Source organism: Labrus mixtus, chromosome 17, assembly GCF_963584025.1.
Source record: "Labrus mixtus chromosome 17, fLabMix1.1, whole genome shotgun sequence".
In the NCBI taxonomy this organism is placed as follows: Eukaryota; Metazoa; Chordata; class Actinopteri; order Labriformes; family Labridae; genus Labrus; species Labrus mixtus.
Genome location: NC_083628.1, coordinates 8,031,804 through 8,047,869, shown reverse-complemented (window position 1 = coordinate 8,047,869; position 16,066 = coordinate 8,031,804). Strand labels below are relative to the sequence as shown.

At 39.7% G+C, this 16,066-nt stretch overlaps 1 protein-coding gene across 1 annotated transcript in view; it reads left to right on the top strand.

Annotated features, from left to right (window-relative positions):
* The first annotated feature begins 7,445 nt into the window (after positions 1 to 7,445).
* Positions 7,446 to 16,066, top strand: part of pcsk5a (proprotein convertase subtilisin/kexin type 5a) — a 33,087-nt gene continuing 24,466 nt past the window's right edge. The window contains exons 1-9 of the mRNA XM_061062040.1: positions 7,446 to 7,716; positions 9,204 to 9,308; positions 10,672 to 10,725; positions 10,801 to 10,845; positions 10,995 to 11,138; positions 12,085 to 12,161; positions 12,387 to 12,475; positions 12,591 to 12,763; positions 12,930 to 13,136. Of these exons, the coding sequence (XP_060918023.1) occupies positions 7,567 to 7,716; positions 9,204 to 9,308; positions 10,672 to 10,725; positions 10,801 to 10,845; positions 10,995 to 11,138; positions 12,085 to 12,161; positions 12,387 to 12,475; positions 12,591 to 12,763; positions 12,930 to 13,136 (1,044 nt within the window). The 5' untranslated portion in view covers positions 7,446 to 7,566. The remainder of the gene's footprint in view (positions 7,717 to 9,203; positions 9,309 to 10,671; positions 10,726 to 10,800; positions 10,846 to 10,994; positions 11,139 to 12,084; positions 12,162 to 12,386; positions 12,476 to 12,590; positions 12,764 to 12,929; positions 13,137 to 16,066) is intronic.

Sequence of the window (16,066 nt, the reverse complement as noted above, 5' to 3'; positions counted from 1 at the left end):
TGAAATCTATCATGCATCCTATGTCCCTGACTGTTTGTACCTTAAAGGTTGCCTCTTATAAACAATATATTTAAATGGAAAAAGAGACATTCTGCCATGCTGGCAGTAGAGCTGACATATTTACACACCAAAGCCAAAATGTAACCAGTATTTGGCAGGTGGCAGGTGCTAATTTTGTCCCCTTGCTGTAATTAATTTGAATGAGGTCAGCCAGTCGACATTGTGTGGCTGCCAACACTTTTGCCACAAACGATGCAAGGACATCCATCACCAAGCTGTTTTCCATTTCATCATGACCACTGAATTTAAGTTTTGCTTGCAATTGATGGGACGAAAGATTCAATTATTGTCTTTCATCACAAACGGTTCTTGAAGTAAAACTCTGCCACAGACACAGCCTCTTGTGTTGACTTAACCCAAGGCTATTTACAGTCTGAGTTCCAAATTCAGATTCTGCAAAAATACACAAAAGCAGAATTTGGCAGAAAGGTTCACTGGGTTTACCAAAGGTCCCACACATAGTAAAGTTTAGATTCTCCACATGTCATCAACCGGTCCTCAGTCAGATTATTATCTCGATAAAAACTTTACTAATAAGTTTATGGTCTCACTGGCTTATCTTAAGTCTTCCCCAACGCAGACTGATGCTCAGTTTGTAAATAAAAGCAGAGTGCACTTTAAGGCATCTATCTCAGTGGTTCCCAACCTTTAATCCCCCCCCGTCCTCTTTGTATCTAAGAAAAGCTGAGCCCCCCCAGGACCACATGAAAAAAACAGTGACACAGTGCTTTCAAAAGTGAACATAAATTAGAATAGTTTTCATTGATAAAATCAGAACATGCCTTCACACTTGACCAGAAGACTCTTTGTATAAATTTCCCAGTAATCACGATTTGATTTAATATTTGCAAATCTAATTTTGACAACCTCAGAGCAGACAGAGCCTCACTCCCTCCCCGAGATCTCAGGCGCCCCTACTAAGGGGGCCCGGACCCCAGGTTTGTGAACCGATGCTCTCTCTCATCTGAGCAGGGAAACGTCTGGCTACAAAAATCAAGATGGTCCCCCCTTACAGTGAAAATCACACTTCTCAAGGTCCCCTGCCATTCTCCGCCTCTTAACCAGATGCTCTCTGACTTTTCCTCCTCTCTCCGTGTATGCACCTGTTTCCTGTTCAGATCAGTCCATCAGTGCCCTGACCTTTCCCACCCGCCTGCTCACCTGTCTACACTTCAGTTATCACTCTTTTCTATGTTTAGTTGCTGTTACTTTTTCGATGTATGTGTTTAGTCTTTATGGATTTTTTTTTCGCTGCACTCTCATCCTGGATGTGTCTGCCTACTTTCCTGTTTTTCTTTTTAAAGTTTTAAAGTTTTCTTCCTTTCTGTTGATTTAAAATCTTCCAAGAAGTCATTAGGGTGTGAAATTGTCCGATCCAAAGACTGCAATCTACATTTAGAGAGGATTCATTACAGTGTAGAATGGTTGAGTTTTATCCAGTTCTGATCTGATGCAAGGTAATCATCCCAGGTAATTTTTTTCTTTATAGAACTGACAAAATATTCTTTTTCAAAACAACATGTCCAAGTTCGTCATGGGAAAAAGAGACTAGTCCAACAGTACAAACCAAAAATGTATATGACCTGAAGTCTATATCACTCACCTATGCCCAAGTGTCTCACATTCTTATGTGTCCATGGCTCTGGGAACTAATGCTGTCACATCTTTAAAGGTAGAGTCAGTAGAAATGTCCATGCAGCTTGTAAACACAAGATTCAAACCGGGCCCCTCTTCCTGGGCTCATTGGCACCAGAAGCATTTCCCCACTGCAGGACTTTAATGTGCAGGTTTGTAGCTACACTGCAATCCACCTGACAATAGGCCTTTTAGATTTGATGTAATAGTAAAGCCGATAAATGAGCACGCTAGCACAAGCTAACTGCCAGTGTTTGGCACCTGCCTGTCCAACAGAAAGCAGGACGACTCTGCGTCCGGGAGTGAAAGCCGACCAAAGGTTCGTCCCGTTTTTTGAACGAGCTTTAGCCGCTTGGTGTTTCGCCTCACTGTGATTACATTTCCACTTCTTTGCTGCCACATCTGCATCCATCGCAATGGCGTTCAGTTGCTGAATCGTATCCACTCCTAAATTCACCTGTGCGCTGTCATTGGCTGGGGGAAATACACCCACTCCCAACCCCAGAAAAAGTCCTGAGTGAACCAAAACAACACAAAACATCAAAATACAGGATAGGGTCTCTGCAGACACAGTCACCAACACACATGACCCAAAAGTGATGATTGAGCGGCATTACTTTTAGATAAGCCAATATTTTACTTTGAGGAAAAAGCTACTGAATCTGTCTTTAATGTTAAAACTGATTCAGGTTTGTGAATCCACAAACTAAACATTGAATGGGTGATGTCATAGTGGTTTAGTGGACTTCTCATCGTCTAGTGAATAATGGCGAATAAAAACTGTTATATTGGACAAATGTGCAAGTATAACAACAAATGTAGCACTGCTTACTTTGAGAAAGGAATATTGACATCTTCCTTAATTCATAATGATGGATTGATAACTAACAAACATCTCTAGTTTTTGGAAGACAGCCTGCTGACCCAATACACAAGTGATGGATAATAAATGATAGAAACTAAAGAAGTAATCCAAACATCAACAGATAAATAAATGCTTTGTATGAAAGTATGCAGAGCTGAAAAATGTCATTTTCTTACCTCCGCATGTCATGACGCGGAACAATAAGAGTTCATAAAATAGTGAGAAGAATTTCTGAACAAAGAACAAACAAGAGTTCATGTCTGTGCTGCCTGCGGGGCAGTATATGTGCTGAGGAACACGCTTGACAATTATTTTCAGGGGAATGTGTCACTGTGTGAGAAGAGTCCTCTGAACATCAAAGTCAGTCTCTCTGAAGACATGTTAGATAACTTCAAAGTCCTGTGACTGCTTCGCCGAGAGGTGCTTTCCCTTTGTTTTGTTCTGCTAGTTTGTTTTCTTCTCCATAGTCGAGTAGATGATAAAGACTGTGAGTTGACATTGCATCATGAACCTGTTCTTTGTCATTTGCAATCCAAGGACACGATGGACACTAAAAAAAATGGAAAATGATTTTAACTAACAACATATTCTGACAGATGAGTAACCAATTAGCTCAGAGAGACATGTTCTTCTTTTGCTTGTTCAGAAATCATCATGAGTCAGTATGTGATCATGACATGCAGCATAAATAAAACATCCTGAAAGTTAGATTTTTGTGAAATGAGTGTACATTTATTCTTCTAATTAAGAGTTTCAGAGTAATGTCTTTTTCTCTAGGCTTTTTCTTCTCTGGTCTAAACAGAGAGCTCTTTCTTTCAGTCATTTTTACACTCATTGTCAATGCTGTTTTTCCATTTAAAAACATGAAACACATTACTTGTTGATCAGTGAGATTCTGAGGAATTCAGAATGATCTCCTTTTGGACAGAAGCAGACTAGCTGTTTCCCCTTTGTTTACAGTCTTTATGCTAAGCTACGCTGACTGACATTTACCATTTGATGTATACAAGTGCATTTCCAAAATGTTTCATTTAACTTTTTATTGAAGGAAGTTTATAAAAAACAATGTTTCAGGGGTTATATAGGGGACTATTAAGAACATAAAGCTAAAGAAAAAAACATAAAGCTAAAGAAAAAAGGCAACAAAGCTGAACAAATAGTTCAAAATTATAAGCATTATATTTCAAACATAATTTTACCTCAAACATAGTTCAGTCAGACACGTCATGTTCTAATGGTTTATTGTAACAGCAGAACATTGTTTGCATTAGGCGCCTAGGCTCATTGCAAGATATGTATTATTAATCCTGCAAGTGGAAATTCAATTTTACACTCTGTTGTTGAGACATGCACACATAGGCTGACAGAAACACAAGCACAAAAAGGATCCTGGACATGCATAAATAGAGATATGTCAGAGTGAGGGGGCTGCCCAATCAGGCACTCCTGAGCTGGTTGGGTTTGGTGCCTTGCTCAAGGGCTACACTAAATAACCCCCCCCCCCCCCCCCCCCCCCCCCCCAACATTAAAGGTCAAGTGTTCTGCACTTTGTCAACAACTACAAATAATTCTAAGAAAAACTAAGTGGTTATTCAGTAATTATTTAAATACATAATGTGGACTATTATGTAAAATATATGTTATCAATTGTGCAGGGGGATCATTTTCATAAATACCATCTGAATTCAGAGTGCGTTTTACGACATCTTCCAATGCTTGTTTTGAATCTGTTTTATCTGTTCTGAGAATCTGACATGACACCTACTGCCGCCTTAATAATCAGCTTTTGGCTTTTATTTCCCAAGGCATCAAACCAGTAACAAGAGGCTCCTGCCAACAACTCCTCTTAATTAGTACGGGATCCTCGAACAACATGCATTATATATCACATTATGAACCTCATTTACCTGCAACACACATAACAGGTCTCTGGGGACATAATTATATGACTTATGTTGTGGCATTAATTGGAATTACCGTCCCTGAAGATCAGTGTCGGTGGATATAATATTGCTATCTCTCATGTTGAGCTCGGGGGTACTAATGCGGTAAAATAAAGTCACAGTATGTAATGTATACTATGAACCACATCAATGGAAAGGAAGGAGCGCATTAATGAAAAGTAAAGAGAGATCTTTACAGCCACAAAACTAATGTTTCTGAATGATTTTCTACTTTGTTTTCTTTGTTGTTTTTTAAACAGTTAAGTGTAAGGTTGGCTCACGCTTTGACTCCCATAATTAAATGAATACCAACTGGTTGTAATGCAAAACAGGCAACATTTCTTCTAAAATAATGAACACATACTGGAACATGTTTCATCTCATCGTAATCCTCAGATTCCTTTAAATTTAAGACATTTCATTGCCATACATTGTTGTGAGTGAGTCTTTGCCCCAAGTGAAGGAGTTTTAAGTATTCTGGGATGTTGTAACGACCAAAACGTCGACTGAACACAGACGATGAATCTATGTCTTACAAATAGCCGTTGAAATATCTTTCACTTTTGAACCACTGCTTAGTTGGATCTTTTTTTCAGAAGGACTGCTTGGATTATTATGTCCAGAGACATCCTTGGTAAAAGAACATAGCCCATAAAACATCCTCTTTATGAATTAAAAAATAAATAAAAAACATGAAATGACATCTTACGATTTAATCTGCTGCAAAATGATTTCTAAGAATGCCCTTGAAAGTATAATTTCCATCTGTGACTCGTATTTTAGTTTTTGTGTTGGGTTTTCTCTTGCTGTTTCTGCTGTACTTTGCTAATCCAGTGCACATACCGCTGCTGGTGCCACATTCATTAACAGAGATTTGGCATTATATGCTGTTTTAAGCATCAAGTAAACAAGAAACTTCTCTGGAAAAATTGGGTGATAATAACAATCAGGATGAAAGTGGGTTTTGAGAAAATTAAAGTTTGACCAATATCCATCTGTTAACATTGAGGAGGCGGAGTGTATGGCCTATATTACAGCCAGACCGCAGGGGGAGATCTAAATCTTTTTGCTTCACTTGAGGTGAGGTATTTAACCGTCCATTCTTTATACAGCTCATGTTTGGAACCAGCTGAGAGTTTGGGAAGATACTGGTCCAGGTCTGTGTCCATTAATGAGCTTTACAAATGCTGGGAGGGGAATTTATTTATGTACCTTTGGGCAGAGTGCTGATCTTTTATTTTCCAATTTCCAGTTCTTGTGCTAAGTGAACTGTCTGCAGCTCATATTTAGAGTACAGTACTGTATTTTGGATTTCTAAAAAATATTTCATACAGCAAAAGGTCAGCCACACTCCAATCGACACTGTGGTCCAAAACATTCACTACATGCTGCCGTTTTCTTAATTTACTATCACAATATATCTCCACTCATGGTTCTAGTTTTTTCCATCTGTGTCGAATTGTGAGATTAAAAACAAGAATATTTTTGATGGTTCTCTTATTCGCTATGAAGGATTTTCTTTCTGATTGCCTCAGATTGACCCAGTTACAGCAGTGTATTTTCTTAAATGCAGTGATATCCCTTCACAATACAGAGGCTGCTGTGGTGCCAGGGGGGAAGGCATTTGGCCAAAAACAGAATTTGAAATATATCGCCTCTGGGCAAATATTATTGACTCCCTAAAATGCTTAAAACATCCTCTGGGTTTTGGATAAGACTTGACTCCCAGTTCACGTAGGCCAAGGAGGTGACAGAATACACATCTCCTGTTGATTAGGAACAAATAGATAAATGTGCTCAAACAAATTCTCTGTGTAGAGATGTGATACATCAGATCATTAAATCAGACTATATCATGCTAATGCTGTGTACTCATCCATCTTGGAAGAGGAACTCTAAAAGTAGACGTGTCAAAACACGAGTCAAAGTGGTGAGTGAAAGCAGGCTTATTTATTCCAAATCAATAAAAGTGCTGCAGAATGATCAACAAACCAGTTAACAAGAATCTAATGTCGAATAATTTTTCCTGCAAGAAATGGTTCTAGTGACAGATTAGAATTGATATATCGATTAACGCATGCATTTTTCACCACAGGCTGAAACAGGTTGAGGTGGAGCTGGTTTTTCAAAGAGGTTTGCGAGTTTGACTCATTTTTATCTACCTTACTGTATGAACAGTTAGGTAACTTAATGCACAGCCATACATCAACTTTGTTTACAGGTGAGTCTCTAAAAAGTTTCAGGAGAAAAAAATGTTTACAAATGTGTGGCACTGCATTTCTATGCAAAATATGAGTAGTATTTTCTCACATACAGGGGAAGTCAATCTTTTGCATCAAAAGTCAATTAAATTACAATCAATGCTTCTTTTCTTGGGGGTAGTTTCTTCTTTGATTCATTCAACATCTTGTGTTGAAATTAAATGTTAACCATATGAATGAAGCAACTCTTTGAAAAAAATAAAAACAAAGTATAAAAAAAATTAAAAAAAAAAGTCAATTAAATTACAATCAAAGCTGCAAAAATTGCAAATACAAAACAGGTTATATCTATTAAAAAAAAGTACCAGTAGGCTTAGGCTACTTCATATTTGTTAGCTTAGTTTAGCTCCAGTGCCTGGTGCCTAAACATAGGCCTATATTTTATGGTACAATCCACTTAAAGTCGGTTCACCGTTCTCTTATTTTGCCACTTCTGCACCACGTTGCTATTTTACAAACTGACTACACTAGAGGATATTAATGAGGAAAGATGTGGTCATTCAAAAAATATTGCACTCCACGGATGAGGCTATAAGGGGGGAGGGGGGGGGGGGACATTTTAGGCTGTAACCACAGTTCGGATCCTTTCACAGAGCCGTCCACAGGTGATCCCTGGCTCCCATGTTGAAGTAATCTGATAGCTGATTGTTCCCCGTGGAAGACTCAAGTCTTGACAACTTCAGTCGCCAAAGACCCTTCCGCTTCTAATTTTCCGCTATGCCAGACACTTTTCGCAGGAGATCAGACTGAAGGAACACCTGAGAGCCGTCTAATTAGAGGAAGCGTCTTTATCCGTGCAGTCATGGTGCGTCTTTACGCGCTGTGGATGTGGACTCAGCTCCAATTTTGTCATGCAACGATTTACAGCAACGACTGGGCGATAAAAATAAAAGCTGACCACGACTCTGTCAATAAGATAGCAGAGAAACATGGATTTACTAATATGGGACAGGTAGGTTTGTTTCAAATTACTGTTAAAAGGATTGCGTAGCGAGCATTCTTGATAATTTTTCTTAATCCATCTGTCGATAGAGAGGCTCAGACTCAGAGTTTCACCGTTTGCGACCTTATTTAGGCCTGTGTCAACAGTCATCCCATTGAAAAACGTTACATTAAAAAGAAATTTATGTATACAAAATCTAGTAACTATTGTACAAGTAGGCCTCAAATCGTTATAAAACCACTCCAATGCATCGGATGTAGATGACATCAGACTCATTAAACAGTACTATTGTAAAAATCCGTCTGGGTAAGTAACAAACACGTATTTGATGCCAGATTAAGTGCAAATATACGTCATTATTTTCTTGTAATGTTTTTCTGTTCGCAGTTTTATGTTAGTTTTTAAGAAAAGCCCAATCATAGATGGCAGTCATGAAGCTGTTACTGCTGTAGATGTATCAGCCTTCAAAATGAAAAAAAAAAAAATGTAATAAACTTTGCTTTTAGAGGTAGGACTAAAATGCCACTCTGCTGCTGCAAAATGAGGTAGCCAGCAGACAGAGTGAATATATATATTTTTTTTTTACTGTTGTGGAGACCTAGAGAAGTTTTTATATTAAAAGAATCAGCAGCTGCTCATCTACAATCCTGTTTGAATGGTCGTGGGTGTGAGAAGGAGACAAAGCTGCCAAAAAATCTAATTTTCTTCTCTCAGCTTTTACCTCCATTTCATTATTCTAACCCAGACCATATAATATTAATTATCCGAACAGTAAAAACGTCCATGAACCAAGATCCAGCACTTAATTGCGATTTTAATAAGGGCTGCAAATAATTCTCCAGTAATCATGGACAAGATGGAAATAAAAAAAATGAAATCAATCAGACCAGACATGTCAATACACCCACAGAATGACCGAATAAAAGCAAAGATCGATTAGTAATAAAGCAAATGAATAAAACAGGGCAAGTTATGAAGCCCAGGACAATAAAATGCAACAGTGCTCCCTTAGGAAGGGTGCTGTAATGAAAGTTGCATGTCTCATGTCCATGTTTCTCTATGGGTGTTATGAACATGAAAAATAGCCTTTTAAACATGAAAAATATTGCTCAGGTCAAAAGAAAATTTCACTAACAGGCCATCAGGATTACATTAGAATCATAATTTATCGTTGTCCATCACAGAAAATGGCCCACTTGTGATTTGTTTTATCAAACATACATCACCCAGACGTCCTCCCCTTATATATACTAAAGAAACTGTTTACGTCATGGCATTATGGGCTTAGACACGCACACACATGAGCAGCAGTGTGGAGTCTTGTGGCTCAGGTTGCCATGGCCTGCAAAACTATCACAGGTGTAAGGTAGCCGCCTTAATGAAAGACACCAAAGCCAGTTTAAAAATTTAACAGCTGTTTATTACAGAGACTGAGCGGGATGAGCAACACACCCGACAGCAAATTAATTTGGAGGTTTTGATGTCTGTTTCACCAGATCGGAGACCTGAGGAGTTATTACAGATTTCGCCACCGTGAGACAGCAACGCGGTCTGCCGTCTCCAACAGTGAGGTGACTCTTAGCATCGCCAAGGAGACCAAGGTATAGTAATGTGATATGAGGAGGAGTGGAAGACTGTGCTGGATTATTCATCAGCATCATGTCACCTCCCTACCCCCAGATACAAACACAGCTCATTGACATTCATGTACATACACTGGCCCCTTATACAGACCCGTCTCCTTACGGTATGGCCTCACACAGGCCGGGTGCAAAGAAGTCAGAACAAAACGCCCAGTATCACTTCTCATAACATTGAAGGAAAATTTGGCTTATTTCCATTTTTTTCCCAAGTTTTTTTTCCCAAGACCTTCAATCAATCATTATTTGTATAGCGCCAATTACAAACAAATGCTATCTCGAGGCGCTTTACAAAAAGCAGGTAAAAGACCTTACTCATTGTTTTGTTACAAAAGAAAAATGGGATAGGGGGGAGACGGGATAAGATGCAGGAAGGATTTCTCCTTTGTATTCCCCACGTTCCTGTTGTCCATACTTCCTTGCCGCTGATGTGGAGGTCGGAGCATGAATGAGGACGGTGGTGGTTGTGGGGACGATCACCTCGCTGTAGGTTGGGGAGCTCCGTCTATACTCGAGAGCCTGGCTTCTGCTGCCGGGACAAGGTCTCTTAGGGCTTCTAAAACACTGACGCCAATGGAAAACAGAACAGAAAAATGAGTCTTATGATTCATGGTAGAAGCTATTTGGCACATGAAAATGACCCAAACTGGGTAATTTTAGCCATTACACTACGCCCAACCCTGACCAATATATTTGACTGCAGAATCATGCATTTTTTGATTTTTAACAATACAAATTGAGTCTGAGACTTCCTTTATTAATTAATTCATGGAGTGAATTGTTGCTAATACAACTGCTAATTGGTTAAGTTTCCATTTTAATTTCTCTTATTTAACGACTGGCTACAAATTAGTTTTTACAGTAGATCAGCCACATTAATCATTGTTAAATAGATACGTGCTGTGCTAGATTGTGAAGCTGGTCACACTATTGTGACTACAGTAATCAAATTTTAAGGAGATCATTCTAATGTTTTACAAATGTTGAGAGTGAAGTAAAAGACAGCAGATTCCCCATCTTAACTGACGATTTAACATGCTGGTGGCACTTCATGAAATGTGACCCTGACAACTAGTGTTCAAAATGGGTAGTGCAGTCCAAATTCAAACATTGGAGACTACTCCTCAGAGTTGAGTTGTTGTCTTGAGGATTCATCCCCTGGGGCCATGAATGTCCGTACCAAATTTCATGACAATACATCCATAAAAAAGGAAATCCGGACTAAAGTGTTAGACTAAGCAAATGCGATTGTCAGATCTTTACCTAAACCTTAATGTTTTACGCGTTTATATCTGTACAAGTACTCTGGATGTCCCCTTTTAAGGTGGAATGGCTCCAACAGCAGGTGGTCCTGAGAAGAGTAAAAAGGAACCCAGTGGTCGGTCACATCTATTCCAGCGACATGAAGACCCAACGCCCTCCTGGTGATCATCTTGGATCCAGTCGCACTCAGACACAGCACTACAATGACTCAGTGTGGAACAGTCTGTGGTATATTGTAAGCTGATTTTTTTTCCCCCTTACTAAGCTACATTTTGAAAACAGACACACAAACCCAGATACACAGAGCCTAAAATAGACCCTGAATTATTCTTATTCTTAATATTCCTTAGGGCTAAATTTGTTGTCCCACAATTTGCTCCACAGCACTGCAGTGATGAATCCAAAGGCTGCCAGTCCGGTATGAACATCGCAAAGGCCTGGAGGAGGGGGTACACTGGGAAGGGTGTGGTGGTGTCTGTCCTAGATGATGGCATTGAGAGAGAGCATCCGGATCTGAAGCCAAATTATGTAAGTGCCCTGGGATGGGATGCTGTTCTTTTGAAGGGGACATTAATCATAAGCAATTTGGCAGAGCTCTTAGAGTAAGAGCGCAGTGCTGAGATAGATATTGCAGGCAGAGCTTTTGGGCCAAAAGGTTCTGAAAGGCCGGCCAAGAGTATTGGAATGGACATTAAACGTCTGATTCACTTAACTGTCTTGTGGACGGGTGAATAATGCTCTTTGTGATTTGTCTGATGAAACAGAGACAGATAGCTGCTGGTGTCTTATTCATCATACTCACACAGCGGCCATTTTCCTCTGACATCACACTGAGGGTGGGAAGCTCAAATGCCAATATTGTTGAAATACTGTGTTAGGGTTAGGATGAAAGTTGAGCCATTGAAAATTTAAACGTTGTTCTAATTGAATTTTTTCTTTCTTTATTAACAGTTGAAAGCACAACAGCCGGACAAAAGCTATTGTTAGCATTTAGCCATAAATTCTAATCTAATATAACTGTTAGCTAGGAAACGGCTGCTTACAATACCATTTGATAGTGTTGTACTATGATAGAAAATAAATTCATGTATTGCTAAAATAAGTGTAACTATATAGCTTCTGCTGGTGGTATCTAATTAGCCAAGCTAATATTAAGGTTAGCGATAAGCGGGGAATGCTTTTTGATGGTGTTGTACTATATGAAAGCAAATATTCCTGCCTAATAGTATGTTAGCAAGGAAGTGGTCAATTGCTAAAATAGCTTCTTCTTATCATCATTTATGTTGTCTTTACAAAGTTCAGTCTGTTTATACCGTTCCAATTGTATAACAAACCTCAAACGCTAAGCTAATGTGAGCATTCAGTGTCATGTTAGCGAACAGTAATATAAGCTAGGAGGTAAGCATGATGTAAGAGGAAAATGGCCGCCTGTATGGTGAATTATGTGGTACTTTTTCATATCAATCTGTTTCAGGATCCTTTTGCCAGCTATGATGTGAATGGACAGGATCAGGATCCTTCTCCCGATTATTCCAATAATGCTCCCAACTAGTGAGTACTTCGTTTATCTCCATGGCACCTGTTTTTTCCCCTTTCCCTAACTTTAATGAATGCATACTTTCCTTTCTTCCAGCAATTATATGCATATATGGATATGCAGATTTTCCGGTCTGAATTCTGTTTTTCACTGGTTTGATGTAACGGAAATAGCCTGTCTTCTCCTCATGAATATGTATCTAACCTCGCGTTCTGATGTTCTCCTCTTTTCTCTGAAAGCCATGGGACTCAGTGTGCAGGGACGGTTGCGGCAGCTGCAAATAACTCTTGGTGCACGGTTGGAGTGTCTTTCCACGCACGCATAGGCGGTGAGTCCTTGAGACGGCAAGAAACGAGCGGGAAAGACTTCTGGAGGACAAAATCTCTGTGATTTGGATTCAAACTTTATCGTTTTTAACTCTTCTTCCCCCCCCTAAACTGTAGGCATCCGCATGCTGGATGGAGATGTGACAGACATTGTGGAGGCCCAATCCCTGAGCTTCAGACCACAGTACATTGATATTTACTTAGCTAGCTGGGGGCCACAAGATGATGGGGCCACTTTTGAAGGACCTGGGCCTCTGACTCTTCTTGCTCTACAGAATGGCCTACAAAATGTGAGAGAAATAGTTTGTGTGTGAAAGAATAAGACACATGGGCTGCTGCTTATCTCTGTCTTACCTGCAGCTGTTTATTTATTTCAAAGGCTTGTATTTCTCTCCTTATTAAATGATTACCATAAATAAATTAATCAACCCTGTCTGCTTTCTCAATTCACCTTAGGGCCGGCAGGGGAGGGGCTCTGTCTTTGTCTGGGCGTCAGGAAACGGAGGAAGAAAAGGTGACCACTGTTCCTGTGACGGCTACAGCAGCAGCATCTACACCATCTCTATCAGCAGCAGCACTCCCAGTGGAAGACGGCCAGATTACCTGGAGCGGTGCTCCTCCATACTGGCAGCAGCTTACAGTGGAGCGGAGACAAGGGATATGGTGAGTAGAGACAGTGAGACACATAAGAGATATTCTGTTCCATTGTTCAATACCAGAAATAAAACAAAGGCGGTTATTTCCTTAGGGGAGTCTGTACAGTATGGGTGTTGGAAAATAAACAGTTACAAGCATGATTTACAATTTAATTATTTTGATGTTATCAGTTCATAAAGAGTAGGTTTACCAAGAATTAACCGAAAACACATTTTATCCTTTGGTGCTCAAAATTCAGAGTAGAGGGGAACAGTGAGATTAACTTAAAGAGACTTACACAAGAGTGAGTGAACTTTTTATTACTGTAAGGGTCCGCTTGAAAACGACACAATATTTTTTTCTGCTGTGGAATGGAACGACCTGGAGTATCTTTGACGTGTATCAGTCTGTTTAATGTGAGCTTTGGTTAGGGGAGGAGGCGGGACATGGATTTTGTGGTTCCACTAGCGAGATCGGTTTAGCGCATGTCCTGGCTCCAAAAGATGTCATCAATCCAAATATATCAACACCTGTTGCAGGGCTATTTGGCTTCATTTTTGGGGAGGAGCTGAAGGACGTCCATATTACTTATAGTCAATGATATGCTCATGCATATTCTACAAGGGGAGGAGGCGGGACATGGATTGTAAGGCAATGTAAAAGCTGTTAAAAATGTAAAATCTGTTACAAAAGCTCCCTTTGCTTTTGCTGCAGAGCTAAACAGATTATAAAATAAAAGAGTTAGGTTGCGTGTTTGGATATTAGATTTGTTGCCTTCAAGTCTCAAAACACATAAGCCTGTCTCTGAGGTGCTTGGTGGCTGGTGCAGCGTTTCTGATATATTTGCAAAAATGTTTATTCTCTCTTTTTGATAATAAAATTATTTTAACTGCAAATCTGCAAATCACATCGTTTTTTTATGATGACATCTGCAACTTTGGTTATACTCCAGGGAATGCTTATAACATATTTCCTGCTGAAAGCCAAAAAACACACATTTGGAAAAATGAAGGGGATGCTAGGGGGCTGGAGTCGGGGGCAAGCAAGCAAAAACTTCTGGAGTTGAGCTTGATGGTCTGAGACATCTGTCAATCAAACAAATATGCCTCAGACATACTCCCTTTGAACTTGATAGAATTTTAAAGTCAGAAGACATAGTCAAAGGTGAAGTTGGCAAGACGGAGCTGTATAAATATGAACGTAGTCATTGTGATGTCACCCATTGATTTCTTAACTGTATTTGAACCTTGAGTTCGGCAATAGATTGCCACCATATTGGTTTTCTGCAGCCAAATGTCACCCTTTTTTGGGGAGAAGGTGGTGCTGGACTGGGGCAAGCAGTTCGCAAATGCTATATTATTATTTTATTTTTTTAAGACTTATTTTCTGTTTTTTTGCCTTTATTTGATAGGACAGTGGATAGAGTAGGAAATAAGGGAGAGAGAGAGAGTGGGGACTCACATACAGGAAAGGAGCCACAGGTTGGATTTGAACCCAGGCTGCCCGAGCGTACATGGGGTGCGACCTTGCTGCGAGGCCATCTGCGCCTCTGCAAACGCTAAGTTACCTCAGTTTAACAGCTTAGGTCTGTGGCTAATTCTTTAGCTTGTAAATAAACTAGTTTACTCTTGGGTTTTCCACAGAGTGAGATTCCATCTGTGGTCAGCTTTATTTATCAGACTGAAGAAGCTGAGCGAGCCTGTGAGGTGTAGAGGGCAACACGCTTCCTTGTTGGATCTCCAGTGAGCGACATGTACCACCAAAACCTCTTCTTATCACTACTGTCCACCATAATATCTCTTGGGAAACATCAACAACAATCCTGACTCCTATGCCGTGACCAACAGAGAATGAGCTAAAAAGCCCAATATGGCTTAGTACGAACATAGTTTCACTGCTAGCTAGTGCAGAATATAATTTAAACACTAAAATTACAATTTTAATCACAACAAATGCTTAAAACCCAGATTTCTTTGCTGGCACGTTAGTTGCTATAAAGCACAAGTAGAGCCAGATCATTTTAGCCAGCCTCTAGTGGATATTTGAGGAACTACAGTTTTTAGCACTTCTGCATTGGCCTCATTTTGTTCAACACGTTAGGTTGCCGCTTGGTTAGAAGCTATATGACAGGGTTTTAGGGACTGTTTTCTGATGTTTTATTTTTTTTCCCTGAACGGACAAAGCACTTTTAAAAAAATCTTATAATGATTCATTGTATTAAAGCTATTGCAAGAGCTAGGGTTACAGCTTCCCTAATTATACAGTAGAAACCTTTGTAAACACCCTGAAAGCCAAAGACTCAGGAGGCCTACTGTAGCATGCCAGCTTAGACAATATGGCCAAATCATAAGCTTCTCAAAGTCACCAGAGATACCCTCCTATGGAAGACCTAATCACACACTTCTACTTTGTTTTCCGGCTGTTTGATTGGCAGTAGTTGTTGTTTTTCTCTTGGCAACATACCAGGGAAGGAACACAGTGATTATCCAGAACATAATTACATCCGTGCAAAGCTTCTTTTTTTTTTGAAAACAGTTTGAGTTAAAAGTAACACCTGCATGTTGATATTTACCTAGACAAACAGTTTCGTCAGTTTAAATGGAATCTCTGTTTAAATTAATTCTGTGGTTTGCAGTCACAGGGCAGAATATGGCAGAAATGGTGGTGCTCTCCCTTCATGTGATTTGCTGGAGTCACGGGTGAGCAGAGTGGGCGGCTCATTAGAGGAAACACAGGGAAGTCTGAGAGCTGCTCCTCTGGCCTCAGGCTTACTGAGGGGTTTTCTGCTGGTCTTTTCTCTTTTTTTTCCACAATCTCTTTGTTAACACAGCTGACAAAATGCCAACAAACACAATCATGCGTAGCCGGCAAAACGCTCCTGTTTCTTACAGTTCAAAATCTTTTAGCTTGATTTATGATTTTCTAATTACTATAATTATCAATCTCAGTTGGTGATC